Source organism: Neophocaena asiaeorientalis, unplaced genomic scaffold (genome assembly GCF_003031525.2).
Source record: "Neophocaena asiaeorientalis asiaeorientalis breed wild unplaced genomic scaffold, Neophocaena_asiaeorientalis_V1.1 scaffold93, whole genome shotgun sequence".
NCBI lineage: Eukaryota > Metazoa > Chordata > Mammalia > Artiodactyla > Phocoenidae > Neophocaena > Neophocaena asiaeorientalis.
This window is the reverse complement of record NW_020174273.1, coordinates 3,256,640-3,277,772: the sequence shown is the minus strand read 5'-3', so window position 1 is coordinate 3,277,772 and position 21,133 is coordinate 3,256,640. Positions and strand designations below refer to the sequence as shown.

At 42.9% G+C, this 21,133-nt stretch overlaps 1 protein-coding gene across 2 annotated transcripts in view; it reads left to right on the top strand.

Moving 5' to 3' along the window:
- The window catches only part of ADAMTS12 (ADAM metallopeptidase with thrombospondin type 1 motif 12), a 373,547-nt gene that overhangs the window by 294,984 nt on the left and 57,430 nt on the right, over nucleotides 1-21,133 (top strand). For both annotated transcript variants that reach the window (XM_024755783.1, XM_024755782.1), the window contains 3 exons: nucleotides 1,279-1,492; nucleotides 10,927-12,069; nucleotides 20,766-20,918. In XM_024755783.1, the coding sequence (XP_024611551.1) occupies nucleotides 1,279-1,492; nucleotides 10,927-12,069; nucleotides 20,766-20,918 (1,510 nt within the window). The remainder of the gene's footprint in view (nucleotides 1-1,278; nucleotides 1,493-10,926; nucleotides 12,070-20,765; nucleotides 20,919-21,133) is intronic.

Genomic DNA, 21,133 nt, shown 5'->3' with positions numbered 1-21,133 from the left:
AAAAAAAAAAAAAAAAAAAAAAAAAAAAAAGTATAAGAATCAAAGAAGTTCTACCTAAATAAATCCAATATTTTGTAAACATAAGTAATAGTACGAAGTTTAATCTTCTTCAAAATTCAATACTGTCTCAAGGTCAGAAGGTTTCCTTAAAATTAGGAATGAAGGAATTCACATGCGGTACTGTTTTCCCATGAAAAACAAATATTCCATTTTATTCCTGCATAGAGGGATGAATAAGCAGACCATACATCTATAGCCATGGTGGACCCAAACCACACTGGGTCAAGACACTTGTTCTGTATTTTGTGTTAAGGAAGATTTGCACAATGATGGGGAAGGAAGAAAAGAGGGGGCTCCAAAGAGGGCTCCTCGCCACTTTCAAAAGCAACTTCTGTGAAACCACTGGGCCCACATCCCAGAATCTTGAGCCAATCTTCGATGATAACAGGTAGAGGAAGAGCACACATCTTCATTTTTCCATGGAGAATCCAGAATATTAATTTAGCCAACAGTTTCAACTATTCAACTTATCAGGAACAGCTGACAAAAAACGAAATTATTTCATAAGTTTCTTGTTTTTCTACTCCTTTCTTATTAAAGGGACCAGTGAGAATGTTAACAGGTAGACTGAAGGAGATGGGGGAGGGGTGTCAATGAAGGCCATGCCCCTTATTGATCATCTCCTAAATAATGGAAAATTAGTAAGTGTTTAAGTACCTGCTTCACACTGAAATAGAAAAACATTCAATTAAGAGCCAGGAGACTTAGATTCTGATTGGATTCTTTTGGTCAAAAGCAGAAGTCCAAAGAACAATAATTACAAATGACTGAGTTTGTATTATGTCAGACTCTGTACCATGCACTGTACATAAACCACTGTTTCGTTGCATCCACATCACTCATCTAAAGTCAGTGTCGTTACACCCATTTAACAGATGTGGAGAGTAAGGCCTAAACTTTCCTGAGGTTGCACAACAGAAAACTGGACCTCAGTTTTCTTGACTGAAAAGAGAGGGATTTTTTTTTTTTCTTTTTTCCATTTACAGACATCATTACTTAGCATCTACTTATGCCAAGTAGTCTGCTGGCTTCCGGAGCTGTGATTGAACAAGCCAGCCGTGGCCCTGTCCGCAGAGCTCCCTCTGCTGGGCTGGAGCATCTTCAGGGACCTCCCAGTTCTGTAATCAGAGCGTCTGCTCCCAGTTTCTTGCCAGTGGCTGAACTGAATGTGTGTCTCCTCCAGGCGATCTTCTCTGACATATCCATGTGTGTCTGCAGGTGGTGGGCAGGGGAGTGGGAAGCATGTTCGGCGACATGTGGGCCCCACGGAGAGAAGAAGCGAACAGTGCTGTGCATCCAGACCATGGGCTCTGAGGAGCAGCAGGCTCTCCCGGCTCAAGACTGCCAGCACCTGCTGAAGCCCAAGACCCTCACCTCCTGCAACAGAGACGTCTTGTGTCCATCAGACTGGACAGTGGGCAACTGGAGTCAGGTGAGCTCAGGGGTCAAAAGGAAGGCCAGCGTTACTCATGCTTCGTCAGCCCCCCACCCAGTCCTCTTTATTAACTAATCCAAAGTGACCCGGGGTAAAAGTGCACTATGGCCAGCGTTTATAACCTCTGGCCTACTTCCTGCATTTCCCACCTCCCAGTATCCTATCGTGCTTGTTTTCCGTTCTCACAGGATCTTCCTCTCACCTGCCCAGTGGTCAAATACCCGCCAGGGATGAGCTGGATCTTGCTCGCTCAGACTCACGACAGATCATTGAAAAACCCTCAGGATTTTTGCTGGCCTGTTATTAAACCATTGGTAGCAAATCAGGGCTCCCCCACCTACCCCAAGAGTTGGTTTGTCAAACATTTACTGGTAGTTATGCTTCATACTAGAAAACCAAAGGTGGGGCTTCCCTGGTGGCTCAGTGGTTGAGAGTCCGCCTGCCAATGCAGGGAACACGGGTTCGTGCCCCGGTCCGGGAGGATCCCACATGCCGCGGAGCAGCTGGGCCCGTGAGCCATGGCCGCTGAGCCTGCACGTCCGGGGCCTGTGCTCCGCAAACGGGAGAGGCCAAAACAGTGAGAGACCCACATACCGCAAAAAAAAAAAAAAAAAAAAAACCAAAGGTGGGTCACTCTACTTGGCATGATAGACAGTAAGTTTACTTGTCACTTGGAGAAGCCCCTCACATCATCCATCTATTCAATCCTGATCAAGGTTTAGGACATGTAATAGTATTAGCCACATAAATTCAAATAGTGTTGCATTTCCCCAAGATTAATCTGATCTAATTCTCTGCATATAATTAGAAATTCATGGGCTAGGAGGTCACAAAAGACTCCCAGGCTTTAGTTTTCTTTGGGTCACCATGGGACCCGGAACTATCAGGCCTTGTGCTCCCAGAGTCTGTAGTAGAAGTAGACATCTGCTTTCTCCAAGGGTGCTGGAGTCTCCAGGGGCCTTGCTCTGCTTCCCTATGCATATTTCAGTCAGTTACCCAAGGAATGACTAGAAAATAAATGATTTTGTAAAACCAACAGGCCAGAATTTATCGATGGATGCTGACTTCTTATGAGCTTCCTTGGGAAGCCACGTGGTCTCCGCAATAATGCTGCCATTGACCAGAGTCTTAGGAATTCTTCTTAGACTCACCTTCAGAGAAATGGAGAATATTTGATTCCGGAGAATGCCACAGAAATTAGAATTAAGTCTGATGGACAAAGGAGTAATCTGATCCATATGGATAAAACCTTTGTGTTTAAAGTGATACTTGATTATAAATAAATGCAATTGCTTTTCAGAGATTATAAAGTATTATCTAAAGAAGACTTCAAAATTTTGTATAAGCAAAGGTTCCATTTCTGAAGATAACTATTTGAAAGCAGAAACCACTCATTTGAATACAGCCATTTTGATAACCTCATTTCCAAAACTATTTCATCAGCTCAGAGTCACAGTTTAGGTTTATTTCGTTTCTAATTCTGTACAGAATATTCTCTGGAGCACCTGGGTGAAAATAAAAAAGATATGGTCCCTTTATTGAGAGCTAAGACCCCAAGAAAGAAAAGACAAAGGTATACATGTAAAGAAAACATACCTACAACCTAATACAGGCGTGTTACTGACGGTGCACACATCAGTAATAGGCCAGAATATCCCCCCTGCTGTTCCTGGAAGGTACGGTCACAGCCTGTGGCTGGCCTGACCTATCAGTCCACTGCCAACCTCGATTGCCGTAAATTACAGTGTCGTCAAAATAAGGCTGAATGGGGTATTGTGACTGGCCCATCAGATCTGTTTACCCAAAGTGCGGTTAGCTGTATCCAAAGCAGTTAATCATTTTTGTCATGTAGAATTTACTAATTCCCAGAATCTTCATGTATTTTCAAAGGACTGCAATTCACATTTGGCTGAGGAATTCTTTTCATTGTGTTTGTGCAAAATGATGAGCCTAACTGGAGAACAAGGGCCTGAAAAGTTGGCACGCTGTGACAGGTACTCAAGTCTGTTCCAACAGAAGCCACTGCACGCTATAGTGGCAGCAGACATGGAATACAGCTTCCAGCGTCCACAGAGAGGCTGAACCGCTGCCTTCATTCAAGAGATGTTGTCAAGAGAGGTGCTTTGAGTTAAATCAGCGTCAAAATATTCATTGAATGGGTCTTCCTTTCTTCCCTTTGCTGTCTTGCTAATGTCTGTACACAGTAGCCCTCTAATGAGCTTTGCTGAAACACGCTGAATGTCTTTGACATTCTATGCTGGGATACTTTTTTAAGAGATGATATAGTGATTCTTGCTACACATAGTATTTATGGTCTGGATTTTGTCTTGAGATCAACATTAATTGATGAAAAGTAGTGTGCCAGCAATACCTGATCACTTGGTCTGTCCTGGGCTATTTGGGTCACTCTGGATGAGTCTAAAGCTATCATGTAACTGGGTCAAAAGACCCAAGAACTGTGAGGCTCCTAGAATCCTGTAGAATTGTCCTCCCTGGGCTGACCAAGGTGGAAAGCCGAAGAGGAGAATCCATGAGCTGCCCTTCCCTGTCAAGGTTTTCCAGTTCTGGCAAGCCCTAACTGAGCTAGTGTTAAACCTCTCCCAGCCTTTACTCATCTAGAAAGACAGAGTTATTGTAAGGTTTGATGATAATCCATGTGAGCCCTTCACAGAGTGCCTAGCAAATAGTAAGCGTTCACTAAATTGAAACTTTATTATCAGGTGAGAAGACAACGGTCTGTTTTCCACGCTACTCTAATTTTGCAAGTCTTGTCCAGTCAGTGACACCCAAGTCCCCTGACAGAATTGATCGGTGGCCCCTGCATTTTCATCTAACTCCCTCCCTGAGCTCAGGGCCATTTTAGGTGGGGAGCGTTGTAAGCACAGGGCTTAGAGCCTGCAAGTTTTTCATGGGCCTACAAAAATGTTTGAGACCTGAGGGGGAAAAAAAACCACAAAACTAATGTATTGTTCCAGTAAAGCAAAGGACACTGCAAAATCAGAAATCATTATTAAATTACATATTAAAAGCAAAGAATTATCAAACATTTAGTATGTATATTAAGCACCTTTATGGGTATTAGCACAATATCTCACAATGGCCTGATTAGCCCCCTTTTACTGGTGAAGGAACTGAGGCATTAGAGATATTTAGAAATTTGTCCAAGGTCGCACAGCCTCCAAGTGTTGAAGCTAGGGTTTGAAGGCAGGCAGAAGAGCTTTTACTCTGAACACTATGGCATAAAGCATCTCAGAAGTCTGCAAAATGTAACAAGTTGACAGCTCTCAGTTCATAAAAAATGTACTATGTTTGGAAACAATTTGTAGATCAGCTTTTCTCACTTTGCTGGAGTTCCAGACTATGCGTTAATGATTCCTGAGAAATGAGAGCCACTCATAAATTAAATGAGTTGGCCTCACCAAATATTTATTTTCAAAAGCAAAAGAATAAGAAGCCTTTCAAATTGTTTTTACAGAAGGAGATTATATTTCACTTGAAACTAGAGATGCTTTTTAATATATCTGATGGGCTGTAGGGTGGAACCCCCGAAAGCAGACCTGCCCCGGGTCTGCAAAGATCTTTAATCCACCCTTTTTGTGCCTGACCAAAGCACACAATCAAACAAGTGAACAAAGCAATTAATTTGCCCAGCTACTAAGAATGTATTAAGTGCAAAGCTGTTCGCTCGGGTGTTGGCTTGCACAAGTGACCAGATAGATTAAATGTTTCACAAACAAGCTCTCCTGGCTCTTCAAACAGAAGGCATTGCAGCAAGTGCCAATGGCTTATCTGTAGCTAAATGAAAAGCAAAACAAACAGGCAAACAAAATTCATGTGAAGGCCATAGGAGTTCCTGCAAACTGAAGGGAGACAGAGCATGGAAGGTGAGGAGACATCGCTGAGTCGCTTACCCTCAGTATTTCCTAGTCTCATTCAAGGTCCAGGACACTCTTGCGAGGCTGGACACCTGATGCTTTAGCCTCCAGCGCCTGCTCTTTTAGCATGGGACCTCTGCAAGTGCCAACATCTCAGTCCTCGCCAGATGTCAGCAGCCCATGCTTTGCCAGGTTTCCTGGAAAACACATGTGAGCACCCTTGTCTGAAACAGCTACTCACAGAAAACCAATCTGGAGCCATGCTGCTTCTCTACATCATATCTGATTTGTTTTTAATTATCTAGAGTACTGTATTCGTTTGCTAGGGCTGCCATAACAAAGTACTACAAACTGGGTATCTTAAGCAGTAGAAATGTATTGTCTCACCATTTTTGTAATGTTAACTAAAAATAATGCACAACCTAAAAGTCGAGAGTTATGTTTTATTTGGTGGACAAAACTGAGGCCTTAAGCCTGGGACACGGCCTCTCAGATAGCTCTGAGGGACTGCTCCAAAGAGGTAAGGGATGAGCCAGGATATATAGGGTTTGTTTGTTTCTTTTAATTTTTATTGGAGTATAGTTGATTTATGATGTTGTACAAAACAGAAATAGAGTCACAGATGTAGAAAACAAACTGATGGTTACCAAGGGGGAGAGGGGGAGGGATAAACTGGGAGACTGGGATTGACATATATAGGGGTTTTTGTGACAAAGACCAGGTAGATGGAACATCTAAAGATTACCGTTAATTAAAGAAAACCAGATATCTCAAGTTAAGGAATTGAGCGCTTTCTATGTATGGGAAGATGCAAGAGTCTGGGCTCACTGAAATCATGCCTTTGATGTGCACCTTAGCTATCAGGCCAGGATCCTATTCTTCCCCATCCTGAGTCCCCTCAGGGCTCACCATCGGGGGCTGTAGTGGCTTGACGGCTGCAACATCCTTTGTTTACTGATACGGCAGGCAACATTTTCCATTCACAGCAACCAGCAGTCCAAGATCAAGGTGTGGGCAGAGTTTGCTCCTTCTGAGGGCTGTGAGGGAGAATCTTTTCCATGCTTTTCTCCTAACCCTCAGTGCTTTGCTCAGAATCTTTGGTGTTTCTTGGCTTGTAGATGCATCACCTTCATCTCTGGTTTCATCTTCACGTGGCATTGTCTTTATGTGTGTGTCTCTGTATCCAAATTTACCCTTTCCATGAGGACAATGGTCCGTTTGGATTAGGGCCCAACCTAGTGACCTCATTTTAACTTGATTACCTCTGTAAAGACCCCATCTCCAAATAAGACCACATTCTGACGTACGAGTGAAGAGGGTGAGCAGGAGTTAGAACTCTAGTATATCTTGTTTGGAGGGGACACAATTCAGCCAACAACGGGTACCTAAGGGTTTTAGCTTACTTTCAAAATGGTTTTAGCATGAGGTCCAATCATTCATTTATAAATTCCTGAGACTATGCATTAAATGTTTTTATGCCCAAAGCATTAGCTGTTTCCCTGCTCATCCCTTTAGCCCAAGCTCTCTGAGAAACCTCAACTGTGGTTTTGAATAAACTCTCTCTTAGCACTACAGCTCTGACCCAACTGGGGGTCCCCCCCACCCACTGCACAGTGCACCTCGGATGGGTGGAGTTGACTAATTTAGCAACAGACCTCTTTCTCAGCGGGCTCCCCCCCAGAGACCTTAATCTAAGATTGATGGCAAATGAGGGAAAGATAACTCCCAGGGAGGACATTAACAGATTGACAAGCTATTTGCCTGGTACCGGGGTCAAAATTATAAGGTAAGGGGGTAAGGTAATCATAGCAGAAATTGGTTTCGAGGATCCTGAAACGACCCGTTGAGATGAGCTCTAAGTGTGGCTTTGTGTCCTGCATTTATCTCATCTGAAGGGTTTGACAGCTTCTAAGGAGATAAACACAGTTGGAAGATGTACTGGAAGAAGCATGGCTGAAGGCACAACAACACTGCTTGTTCTGCTGTGACTATGAGAAAAGGCAACTGAGTTTTTAGCCCCAATATCCTTGGTAGATAGTTGACACTGACTCTCTCACTGGGCACAATATGCCCCAATGTGAAGGAATGGCATCCACCGATTATTTGAAAGATTCTTTGTCTCCTGAGTAAGGAAAGCAGATGGGGATGAGTGGTAGGTGGAAAACGTATAAACTCTCCCAGACCCAGGTATCCATTCATGAAGTTTTGAATTGCCAGTTGGGAATGGGGCGATAGTTACAGATCATCTGCCTTTTCAAGAGAAGCTAAAAACCTGGAGTTTTCAAATGATATCTGCTCATTTTTAAATGTTGGCCACTAATTTGGTGTTTGTATTTTGTTTGTTTGCTTATTTGTTTTGAGGTTGAGCAGACCAAAGAATACACGCCAATGGGCCACGTGTAGCCCTTAGGCTGCCACTTTGGCGTTTCTGTTCTAGAATAACCTTCTGTTTTGAAAGATCGAAAGCTAATGTATTTTAATTAAGCAACCACCTAGATAGTGATTATTTACTCCTGCTTTATTCTTTTAGGCTGAACAAGTTCACAGTGAATAAGATTATTGAATACTTGTAATTTGTAAATTAAAAATAAAAAACGTATCCATCTATTAGTCCTAGGAAACCTGAATCTAAAAGAAAACCCAGCAATAAACCCATGGGATATATGGGCCTTTACAGGTGTCTTCTAGACTTGTGCCAACAACTGCTTTACTCAGACATCTGCTCACCTCACAGCATGCCCTAAGACAGGTCCGTGCGCCACTCTGTGCTTCGCGAGGATAGTAGAAATTGGGGACCCCCATGCCCTTTGTTATTATTATTACTATTTTTATTATCAGCACCAATATTATAACAGTGATAATAATAGCTTCCAATTCCCAATTTCTTCTATATATTATGTACTATGTTAAGGTTGTTTTCTTATATAATATTCACAGCAGCCTTGAAAGATGGGTATTACTTTCAGTTTCTAGATGAGGAAGCTCTGAGGCTTAGTCCCGGCACCATGCATGGAGTTCATAATGGGCTTGAGGGCTTTAAGCTATTTCTTACAGCTTTTATAGCTCTTTTACTTCATAGTTCAATGTGGGGGGGGGAGAGCACACACCCATATATTTTTGGATTTTTAGAAATGCTTGTAAAGTTGTACAGGAAAGTCTGTGGGCATTAGGGGTATTGCAAATCAAAATAAACAATAAAAAGGGAATGAAAAGAAAGAAAAGAAAAATCAAAGAGTTTCCTACTATGAGCTTTGTCTAATCTGACATTTCTTGTAAAGAAAACCCAAAGCAGAATACACCTGCAGCTTGAGAATAACTGGCGTTAGTGCTAGCAGGGTCCTCATTTATGAATCACCTCTGGATCAGCGCCTACCTGAGGTTGTCATCGTGGAAATATGTTCAGACATACGTGGAAGATTATTTGGTTAGACTGATACATGTTTACAAAGTGGAGATTTGAAAACCCTAGGAGATGGGATCAGGATGTAACAAGTGGAAAAGTGACTCAGGATGACTAAAATGGATGGAGTATAAAGTGTCTCCATACACAAGAAGAGCAGAAATATTGTAGTAAACCAGGAAAATAAATACCCCCAGCCTGCCTGTCCCAGGCTCCAAAGTGAAGTGAGTCATGGAAAGTGCTGGAAGAAACCATTTCCTCACTGCTGGGCTCTGAGAGCTTTAGCTGGTAGTCTCCACTTGGTTGGAAATAAGTGTGCATTTCTTGGTCCGTGAAGCAGTGTTCCCACCAAAGATTAATATTATTATATCAGAACTTGGAAGTTCAGTCTCAGAGCTGGGCATTTGAGTGTTTGTTGACATCTTAAACTCACAGCTTTATTGGTTGACCCCAAACCTGCAGTTGAACATTCCCTGAGCTGCACCGTCTTCTGTGCTCACGTGTCTCTCCTGCTTTTCAAAGATGCTGATTTCAACAGAGCTATCATACATCAGTGAGTGATTACGCTGGATTGGAGCAAAATAAAGGGGGAAGTTATTTTCCAATAGAAAGGAAATTGAAAACAGGACTTGAGAAGGCAAGAAATTCAAGCTGAAATATGCATACGTTCACAGGGAGAAGAATTTTCCCATTCCTGATTATTTTCCAAGTAGAACAGTCATGTAATAAATATGTAGTAAGTGATCATTGTATCCCAAGAACTATCCTGGAATTCAGTTATGGATAAGAAACAGTTTCTGCCTTTGGGTACGTTTTCAGAAATCAAAAGTTTGGTTAAGTCAATAAGTAAATTCAGTAGACAAACTGCTTTCCACTGTGCTGTGCTAGGTTTTTTTTTGGTCGGTGGGGAGGGGCATGGAATTAATCTAATTCTTACTCTGCCACTGACTTACAGCCTTTCAGGCAGGTTCCTGGGTGTCAGCTTCCTCTCTTGTAAGAGATGGAATAATAATTCCAACCTTGTAAATCTCACAGCCCTATAAATCTCGCAGGGCTCATATTCACAGGGTATCACACGGAATAATGGCTTTGAAGCCCTTTGAAATCCAGGAAACATTATGTAGTCCCCATCTTCAAGAAACCTACTTTAGGGTCAGAGATGTAAGACAGACGAATGCGAAACAGTCAGCACAGACTCCTGGACAGTCCATGTTCAAGAACCAATATTTGGTGGTTAACTTAAAATGTCATTGGAAAGGAAGGCTAAAAATGGAGCAGTTTGGTAAAACTACAGATTTTTTTCAAAATATCAAGAAATTTAGTGTTATGTAGCAACTATGTGTGGTTTGCAGCTGCTAAGACTGATGACGTAGTCTTTACCATGAATCCTGAGAAATAACTGTCTTGTTAGGTTTCCCCGGAAGGCAATCTAGCTGCCTGTGCCCTACAGAGCCCGGAGAGACCACTAGGGAGGGGGACCTGCCACGGCATCCATGTGTGTATCAGCGCCATGCTACAGGACTCCCCTAACTCTTTGGAAATGGTATCTCCCCACCTTTGGTTAACTACCCATCTTTAAATTTCATAAAAGGTCCTGGATCTGTATACATGTGTGAGTATGTTATTGTCTAGTTTTTAATCTGAGTCCATCTGACACAGGCAAGAAAATGGAGCTTAAGATGCCTGAGTGAGGCTATGTGGCTATATGGATATAAAGGGAAAGGCTCATGTCATTAAATTAATAGATTCCCAAAAAAACATAAACAGTTTACATTAATTTAATAGCATCACACCCTAGGGAAGATAATATTACTATCTTTTTTAAAAAATTAGGTGATCCGTTTAAATCATTGCACTCTTTGTGGATCTACTATCCAACAGTCATAGCCCAGGGAGACTTCAGTTTTACTATTTCGTGGTTTGCATTTTCAGTTTGTGAAGGGTACATGGTTAGTCCTGAGCCTTAGGTGGTCTCCCGGAGCTACATATTTCCATGGGAAACTAAAATGGCACAGAAACCTTATTCAAAGATAGAGAACGATTTTAGCTGCACAGTTCAGTTTCTACTGGGCCTGTCCTGATTTGCCATAAACCTTAGCATGAGAACCAACACATCTTTCCACCAAACTAGACTAACGGCCGTCTCTCTTTCCCAGTGTTCTGTTTCCTGTGGTGGCGGAGTGCGGATTCGCAGTGTCACGTGTGCCAAGAACCACAATGAGCCCTGCGACGTGACAAGGAAACCCAATAGCCGAGCTCTATGTGGTCTCCAGCAGTGCCCATCTAGCCGGAGAATTCTAAAACCCAACAAAGGCACAATTTCCAATGGGAAAAAGCTACCAACAACTGACCCCTTCAAGCCCATCCCTCCAACTACACCTAGTCCTAGGGTGCTGACTACACCCAGTCCTAGGATGCTGACTACGCCCACAGTGCCTGAGCCTATGAGCACAAGTGCTCTGACGATTCACAGCCCTGGTCCTACCACAGCCTCCAAAGAAGGAGACCTGGATGGAAAACAGTGGCAGAATAGTTCAACCCAAACTGAACTGGACTCCCATTATGTCATTTCCACTGGAAGTACTTCCCAGCCCATCCTCAATTCCTGGTCTTTGAGTACCCAGCCAAATGAAGAGAATGTTTCCAGTCCAGACACTGGTCCTATCTCAGAGGGAGACCTTGTAGTCACAACAGTGAGTGGTTCTGATTTGTCAGCCTCCAGCCATCCTGTGGCATGGCAGGTGACTCCATTTCATAATCCCTTGACCAAAGAGCCAGAAATGGAGATTCATAGTGGCTCAGGGGAAGACGGTGAACAACCTGAGAACAAAGATGAGAGCAACTCTGTGACATGGACCCAGATCAGAGTACCTGGAAGTGATGCTCCCGTGGAAAGAAGTACAGAAATGCCACTTGGACCTCCACCAACACCTTATCTTAGAGGAGCATCCCTGTGGCCACCCTTCAGCACAGTGTCGGAAGGACTGGTGCCCAGGCAAAGGCCCACCACTCTCAAAAATGGTGCACCCAGAACTGAGGGGATGGTCACTGAAAAGCCAGCTAACACTCCACTCCCTCTGGGAGGAGACCACCAGCCAGCATACTCAGAAAAGCCAGTAAACCATCACCCCCAAGAACTTCCAAGCAACATGAATCTCACACAGAGTTCCGGACCAGTCCTGACCGAGGAAGACGCAACAAGTCTGATTGCTGAAGGGTTTTTGCTGAATGCCTCGGATTACAAGCAGCTCTCCACGGGCCGCAGCCCTGTGTACTGGACTGTTGGAAACTGGAGCGAGGTAAGAGTTCTATTTCTTACCCAGGCCTGATTCTATATGGAAATTAGCTAGCGGTGTTGCATTCCTGTGCAAATTTCAAAATGGACTTGTGTAAAACATAGTCTAATGTACAAAAAAGTGAAGCAATCAGGTCCATGCCCCCACCTCCCTCTTCACCTCCTTAACTCCAAAAATGAAAGAAAAAAAAAAATCCAGGGAAGGAGAAAAAATGTAGTGAGATATAGTGAAAAGAACCTAGAACTAAATCAGGAGACCTGAGTCAGCCAGCTGTGTGACGGTGGAGAATTCAGTCTGTCTCTCTGAGCCTGCTTTTGATCTACAGAACAGTAGACCTAGTGTAGATCACCGCTCCTCTCCAGTGTCCCATCCAGCTACAAACTGTAATGATGTTGTGAAGAGGGACCACTGGAAGGACATGGGTTCATATTTCATTCAGAAAGCCAGTGTTGAGACTCTGGTTTAAACCTGTCAAGCAATCACAATTGGAATGGAAATTTAAGACAAATTTCTTTAAAAGAATTCTGTAGCTCACTGTATCAAGCATTTCTTTTCTTTTGGGACTCAGTGTTTGCCTGCATTAAAAAAAATTCTTTTTGGCTTATTAAAAGGATTAGAAGGTAGAGGAAGAAGAAAATAAACATGATGACAAAGTGTTGGTCCCTGTTTTCAGGTTTGAGGAATTTGGCTAGATATTTGTTTGTTCATTTCTAGAACTAATTACATCCTCCGAAGCATCAAAATCATTTCTCACCCACTTGAATTTCAAATGCACAGTATTTGAACTTGTTAAAAATAACTTGACAATGCAAAAGAGGACTTTGTGGCAAAATGATCACATGTTGATGTCATTCAGCATTTTTGATGACAATGCATGACTCATCTCTCTAGCTAAAAAGAAGTGTTAACAGCTAATATAAAATTACAATATATTTCATTTATGAAGCATGTTAATTTCCAAACCACTTCCATATGTAGTCTACTATTTTCTCTTTTTGACAGTCCTGGGGAGTAGGTAGGGTCTTGTTTATACCAATTTATGTAGAGAAAAACTAAGATTTTTAACAGGTAAGTAACTTGTCTATGGACATGTCCATTGGATGATGAATCTTCTAAAACTTTCTGCTCTTATCTGCTGTCTCTCTAGTGAATTTCAGTACCAATCGACAATTTAGCTATATAAAATTCTTTTGTATGAATTAATCAGCATCATTGGTCCTGAAACTGACTATAGTGGCAAAAAAAAATAGGTATATTCAAACTTCCAAAATTTTTTGTTTGCATTTGAACTATGTTTCACATTGATTTACTTTAAGTTCTAAAGTGAAATCACATTCATTCCATTTCCTGTCAATGGAGGGGCATCTTATTATCCCCATTTTGAAGTAAAGAATCCAGGTTCAGGAGGAGAAAAGATTTTCATGCTTAAGAGTAATCCAATTTGTTGAAAAAAAGGAGAGGAGTGGGTCTCATGGTCCCTGACATTTTAGTCAGGTTTCTTTCCATTGGGAAAGTCCTAATGGGCTCTTAAAGATGAGGAGGATGTTGACAATGAACATCTATCAAGTGTGTGCCATGCTTTACAGCATGATTTTATGCTAATTCACATGCATTCATGTGAATGCGTGAATCCTCACCACAGCCCAAGGAGATTGGTAATATTGCCTCCCATTGTAGAGATAAGGAAACTGGAGCTGAAAGGTGAAGTAGCTAGCCAGAATCACACATACTCATGAGTGACACAGCAGGGATTTGAACCCAAGCAGACAGACTTCATAGCCTATGATCCATTGCTTTGCAAATCAGAAAACATCACCACTCTCTCTACCTTCTGCTATTTTTGTTTCTTCTTTGGTCATATGACATAAAAACAATGCCATTTATGTGGTGACCCTGGGTAGACAGATGAGAAAATCACATAGTTCTCAAGAAGGTACTTAAAATAACATTGAGGGCTCCATGGTTACTTTTGAGTTCACAGGGGCAAATGGTGCCTATAATGTCACTGCAGTGGATTCAGCCTAGATATTTTGAAATAAAAATGTTCCGTTTAGGTTTTATGAATGATCCTTTTAAGTAGTACCACCCAAAGGTATCTTTCTTTCCGAAAGCTTGGGGCATCCCTTAAGGACAGATAAATAGGCTTATTGTTCTGCATCCAAGAAAGCAGTCTGGACAGTGTGTCCATACTGAAAGACAAAGAGAACAAGTTATGGAAACTGAGGCTACTTAGTTAATTTGTAGGATTTTGTTAATTAGCCAATGGAGATGAAGTCTGAAAGTACCTACCATTAAAGACACTGTGGGCCTTGAGAAGAATACAAGCTAGGTCAAACAGAGTGTGAAAGTGTAGATGATAAAAGGCATATATATGGGATCAGTATCAGAATAAAGTATGAATGACATGTGTACAGTATGTGTATGTAATTAGAAATCACACACACACACAGAGTTTAGGGTGTTGTTAACAAATAGAGCCAAACAAGTTATGGTTTGCCAGAAATTGATTTCTCACTCAGCATAATAATACAAGGTGAGTCCATGTCTGCAATGGTGGTAGTAGAAAATGATGCTGGGAATCCAGTCTGAAAATGGCTCTGCCATCCTCCTGTCTTCAAATTTGCCCTGGGGTCACCATCCTAGTCACAGTCAGAAAGGGAAAAGAGCACAGAGGCACTCCCATGGGAGGTTTTATGGGCCAAGCCTAGAAGGGGCACTTATCAATTCTGCTCACATTCCATTGTCTAGAACTCAGTCATATGACCAAACCAAATAGCAAGGTGGATGGAAAATGTAATCTAATTGTATACCCAGGAAGAAGAGGAAAAAGGATTGTAGTGAGTATCTAGCAGTCCCTGCCACTGAATGACGTGGCCCACTGTGTGTTTTAGGTAGCTCATTCTGGAAGCAGTGAGGATGAGGGATTTGACCTGTTGGGAGGATACTGCAGTAGTCCAGATGAGGAATGAGAACTAGGACAAGAATGCTTGGGTAAAGTAGATAGCTAGTGGGAAGCAGCCGCATAGCACAGGGAGATCAGCTCGGTGCTTTGTTACCACCTGGATGGGTGGGAGGGAGGGGGACGCAAGGGAAGAGATATGGGAACATATGTATATGTATAACTGATTCACTTTGTTATAAAGCAGAAACTAACAAACCATTGTAAAGCAATTATACTCCAATAGAGATGTAAAAAAATAAATAAATAAAATAAAATGACAAGCTTTAAAAAAAAGAATGCTTGGGATGAAGAAGGGAAGACAAATTCAGGAGTCACTGAGAACTTAAAATCAGCAGGACTTTGTGGGGAATTGAATGTGGGGTATGAAGAGGAGAGAGGAGAGGAGTCTGTCATGACTCTTCTGTTGGAATCTTGGGTGTCTGTTAGGTGATGCTCCTATAAACTGAGATATAGTACAGTGTATAGAAAGAGTAAGTTTCAAAAGAGACAGAGAAAGGAAGGATGATGAGTTTAGTTACAGATCAAGTTTAGTTGATAAGACCTGTGGGATATCCAAAGGATAACCAGCAGATGTTTGTGTGTATGGGTCTGAGGTTCTTGAGAGAGGTGAAAACTGGAGATAAAATTTGGTAGCCATGATCAATAGGTAGAAGTTAGAACCTTGGAAGTGAATGAGGTCACCCAAGCACAGCCTGTAGGCCGCAAAGAGTTGTCAAGGGTTGGGACACTGGAAAACACCAACATTTTAAGGAGCTGGCTGACAATGAGATTCCATGTGAAAGACTGGTAAGGAACAGTCTAATATTTAAGGCTTAAATCAAGAAATGTGGTGCCACAGACGTCTAGGGACATGAAGACTGACAGTGGGCCTAATGGATCTTACAATTAGAATGTCACTGGTGACTTTGGGGAGAACATTTATAGTATTGAGATGGAAGGAGATACCAAAGTGCAGCCCAAAGGAGAGACCCTTTTGGAGGCTATCACAGTTCTCAGATGGGACAGTCCCCACATTAGGACTGTTAATAAAGATGGACAGCTCTTCTCAGTCCACAAATTCATACAAAAGTTTCATTAAAAAGTAGCTTTAGGGGCTTCCCTGGTGGCACAGTGGTTGAGAGTCCGCCCGCCGATGCAGGGGACACGGGTTCGTGCCCCGGTCCGGGAAGATCCCACAGGCTGCGGAGCAGCTGGGCCCGTGATCCATGGCCGCTGAGCCTGCGCGTCCGGAGCCTGTGCTCCGCAACGGGAGAGGCCACAGCACTGAGAGGCCCGAGTACCGCAAAAAAAAAAAAAAAAAGTAGCTTTAGGATGACCCAGAAATTAGTTTCCTTTCCCATACTCTTATGTAAATGTGTTTTAATGCATTTGTCCTGAGGATATTTAATACATGTGAATTAATTGATAAATGTTAATTGATCTAACGAGAAGTTACTATATCCAAATAAACTAAACCTAAATAAACGTACCTATCAATCCTGATGACTGTTTGAGCCCAGAGGTTAACTGATGCATTTTGATTTTGATCAAGATACAAAAATTAATTCTATCTCATGTCATATCTTTGACTTTGACAGAAATAAAGTCTCTTATTGAATACATCATAGCTCACCAAAAATTTGGCAACCGTGGTGGAGTCATTGAGAGCTATTAATTCTAGGCAGTTTGGCTGGAAAGGGGGAATTGGCCCAGATTGCAGAGGTTTGTAAAGCTACAAGGATATTACAAGAACAGAGTTCCGCGTTTGGCAGGAGTCCCCTTCATGACAGGGCTTGGTGCCTGTTCCCTTTCTGCATCTTTTGAGACAAAATGTTTAATACACAGAACTGTCTGAGAGGATCAGGATACAGAATGAAAACTTTGGGTTCTGAGTTTCCCACCCTCCCCTGATTTTTTATTCTACCCATATTTTTATTCTACCCGTATTTTATTCTACCCGTATCTGAAGTTGCTTCTTTAGGATTGTCCCTCCCTATAATGGCATCGCTGGCCCCTCAGTCACCACACCTTAGGAACCCCAGGATCACCACTGGTATCAGTCTTCCCTTGTCCTACTAGAAAAACCCTGACAGTTTTTCACGTCTGTGTCATCTCATCATTTCTGTCATCTCCTCTTCGTTTCCTGTCAGTTTAGGCTCAGGAGTTTCCAATCTAACAGTGGGAGGCATCTGGAAAAGAGTAGGGATGCTTTTGCTTATTACAATGATGGGGGATGGGGGCTGCTACCAGCATTCAGTGTCTGAGAGCCAAAGACAATGAGGGTCCTGTGACATTGAGGGAAGTCCAAAATACCAATAGTGCCCCAATAGTTGAGAATGGAGAACCCTAGGACTCTTCCCTTTACCTTTACTGGTCTGGGCACTTCCAATCTCTCCCCTCCCCAATGCTTTCCATACCTCGTCACGAGAGATGTAAGACTGCCATATTACTCTTCTGAGCGGAATTTTCTAATCATTCCAAACTCCTGATCACAAATCATTAATGTCTCTCCATTACGTACCAGATAAAATCCAGCCTTCAGGTCCTCGAATAATTCCGCTTTCAACATACTGCCTCCTATGACGTCATCCATCGTAAGCTTCACCAAATCGAAACTGCTCAGTTTCCACTAAACCTTCTGCTCGTCTCAGGTCAATGCCTTTGTTTATGCTGTTTCCTCTGCCTGGAACTTCCTTCTCTTTCTCCTTTGTCCTTTTACGTTCTACCTGTTCTTCAGTATCAAGCTTTGAGCTTCTTCTTCCATAAAGCCTTTCCTGCTCTTTAAGATTGGAAGTATTGTCATTTCTAAAGTTCCTTAGCATTGGATCTGATATTTCTCTCTCTGTGTCCTCCCTTTCTGTCCTGTGTTGAGGGGGTGTTCATGTCCCCCAGCATACACAGCATGTTCCTCTAACTACCTGTGATTTTGAAAATTACTAAAGAATTGATATAAAAACCGAGTTAACACTGTAAATAGACATAAATCTAGAAAGCAGATGTTCTGGGTTTGAGTATTGGCTCCATCATTTACTAACTGTATGTTCTCACTGCACCCATTTCCTCAACTTTAAAATGAAGATGATGACGATGCCTGATTCATAAGATTGTTACGAGATAAAAGGAATAACTCTATGTAGGAGAGTGTCAGGCATATAGGAAGTACTCAGTAAGCATTGGCTTTGATATCTGTTTATAAGACAGAAAATGTAGGTGCTTCGCAGTATGCATGGGTGTGGATCGCATTTTGACCGAAGGTCACCTCTCGTCAAATTGCCTCATCATTCAGTCGGATCCCTTGGGCCAGTCAGTGAAATGTATGCTGTGCAGTCCTGTAAATGGAAGTGACAGTAAAATTTTCCGCAGCCTTTCACAGCCGTTTTCGCAGGATTCTGATGTAGCGCTGCCCATCATTTCCAGTTCTGACCACCCCCAAACCTGCTCCTTGACCTGGTAAATCGGTTGTCACAGGGTCACTAGCTGTAAGGAGGGAGAAAGTTCCCAGAACAAGCAAGTTGTCCCTTCTGCCTCCTTAGGGTCCTCCTCTCTTCTCTGATCTAATTTGAAACTAACTAAAGAGACAATCAGTGGGATCCCCTTTTACTTACTGCATTCCATGGACATCCTCCTGTCAGCTTCACCTTTGGACTCATTTGCTGTCTAAATAGAAATTGTCAAAAAGGAATTAAACAAATGTCTACTCACAACATCTGAATCTAACAGGACTAGATTCAGAGCTCCAGAGACATGTGTTTATTTACAACATAAATATGGTACAAAGAACTGTAGACATCACTTGTGATGTACCAGGGTCATCGGTAGCCTGGGAATTTGGTCTCACTAGCTCCTGTCCTGGGTTTGGGGCAAAGGTCATGTTTTTCTCCATGTCTTAATGTGAAATTAACGTTGTACTGTCTGTGTGACCTTAAGCATGACTGCTAAGCTCTCTGGGCCCCGGAAATCTGGAAAGTGGGACTCATAACGCTGACCTTGCAGGTATACTATGTTTAATAGGTAACATTTGTAGAGCACTCACTTTGTGTGTGAATTAGCTCTGTTGTTCTCACAGCAACTTATTAAATGAGGTCTTAGTGTTATCACCAGTTTCACATGCTAGGGACGTTAGGAAACTAAGAAAGATTGCACAATCAGTCAACTGCAGAATTATAATCGTATCCTGAGTCTCAGAGGTTAGAGAAAATATAGGAAAGGTACCTGTTGTGTAGTCGTATCAGTTGTCCATTGCCACAATAACACTATATAACAACCAACCACAAAATCTCAGTAAACATTAATTTTTGTCCATGAGTTTCTGGGTCAGCTAGGAGTATCTGCTGACCCGGGCTGAGCTTAGCTGACCTCAGCTTGGCTTGTCATGCATTTGCTGAAGGGTCAGCTGAAGGCTGGCTGGTCTGAGATGGGCTCGGCTGGGTCACCCAGCTGGGTTTCACATGATCTCTCATCCTCCAGCAGGCTAGCCCAGTTTTATTCTCATGGCAGAGACAAGGGTCCAAGAGAGAACCAGAACAAGCAAGGCCTCTTGAGAACTGACACAACAGCACCCACTGCAATGTCTTGGCAAGAGAAAGTTGCAAGAACAGTCCTGATTCAGCAGCTGGGGAAATACATTCCACCATATGATGAGAGGAGCTCTGAAGTCCATTGAAAAGAGCATGGGTGTGAACAATGGGGCCTCTAGAGCAATCAGTCTATTCACTTCAGCTGTTATTATCTCTAATGTATATCATATATATACACACATAATATAGTACAGAGGAAAAAAAGCTAGGAACTTATGAGAGATTCAAATCCAATCCTAAAGAATTTTAAGGAGAAGAATTGACCTCCATAAATGAGCCAGTTGAGAAAATGTTGACCGAGGCTATTTTCTGCTCTTCCCTTTCTATGAGCAGCATTGGTGAAATGCGGCAGCGTGCCTGCAGCTCACCCCCTTCCCCAGGCCTTCACGCCAGGATACCTTTTTTTTTTTAACATCTTTATTGGAGTATAATTGCTTTACAATGGTGTGTTAGTTTCTGCTTTATAACAAAGTGAATCAGTTATGCATATACATATGTTCCCATATCTCTTCCCTCTTGCGTCTCCCTCCCTCCCAGCCTTCCTATCCCACCCCTCTAGGTGGTCACAAAGCACCCAGCTGATCTCCCTGTGCTATGCGGCTGCCTCCCACTAGCTATCTACCTTACATTTGGTAGTGTACGTATGTCCATGCCTCTCTCTTCCTTTGTCCCAGCTTACCCTTCCCCCTCCCCATATCCTCAAGTCCTTTCTCTAGTAGGTCTGTGTCTTTATTCCCAGCTTGCCCCTAGGTTCTTCATGACCATTTTTTTTTTTTTATATTCCATATGTATGGGTTAGCATACGGTATTTGTTTTTCTCTTTCTGACTTACTTCACTCTGTATGACAGACTCTAGGTCTATCCACCAGGATACTTTTTAAAGGGAAGCACATCTCCATTTGCACTGGGTTTTCCTCCCACAGAGAAATCAGGGATTCCCAAGCCTGGCTGCTTATTAGAATCACCTGGGATTTGTTTCTTAAATACTCCTGCCTGAGCCCTACCCACAAGCGTTCAGATTGTTTGGGGCTGGAGCCTCAGCGCTGGTTTGTTCAAAAGCTCTGCAGGCCGTTTTAGTGAGTAGCTGAGATTGAGGACCCCCAACTCCAGGGTGGGGTGGGGTGTGTCTGAGAAAGTGGCCCTGAGCCTCTTCTCTCTCCTCCCCTCCACACCCCCGGCAGTGTTCCACCACGTGTGGCCTGGGGGCCTACTGGCGGAGCGTGCAGTGCAGCACCCACATGGATTCCGACTGCGCTGCCCTGCAGAGGCCTGACCCTGCTAAGAGGTGCCACCTCCGTCCCTGCGCTGGCTGGAAAGTGGGAAACTGGAGCAAGGTAACTGGTCAGGTTCAGCAGTGTTGGGGGTGTCGGGGGCGGGGAGGGACTTATACGAGGTCATTTGCTAAAGCAGGTTTCCTTCCTCCCTTCCTGCCTCCTTTCTGCCCTTTGCTTTGATAAACTGGTGAATGCGTAAATCAGGTGTTACCGTAGGCCTGCTTCAAGTTACACAATAGCCTGAGAACAAGCAGTTTTCAGTAGCCCACAAGTTT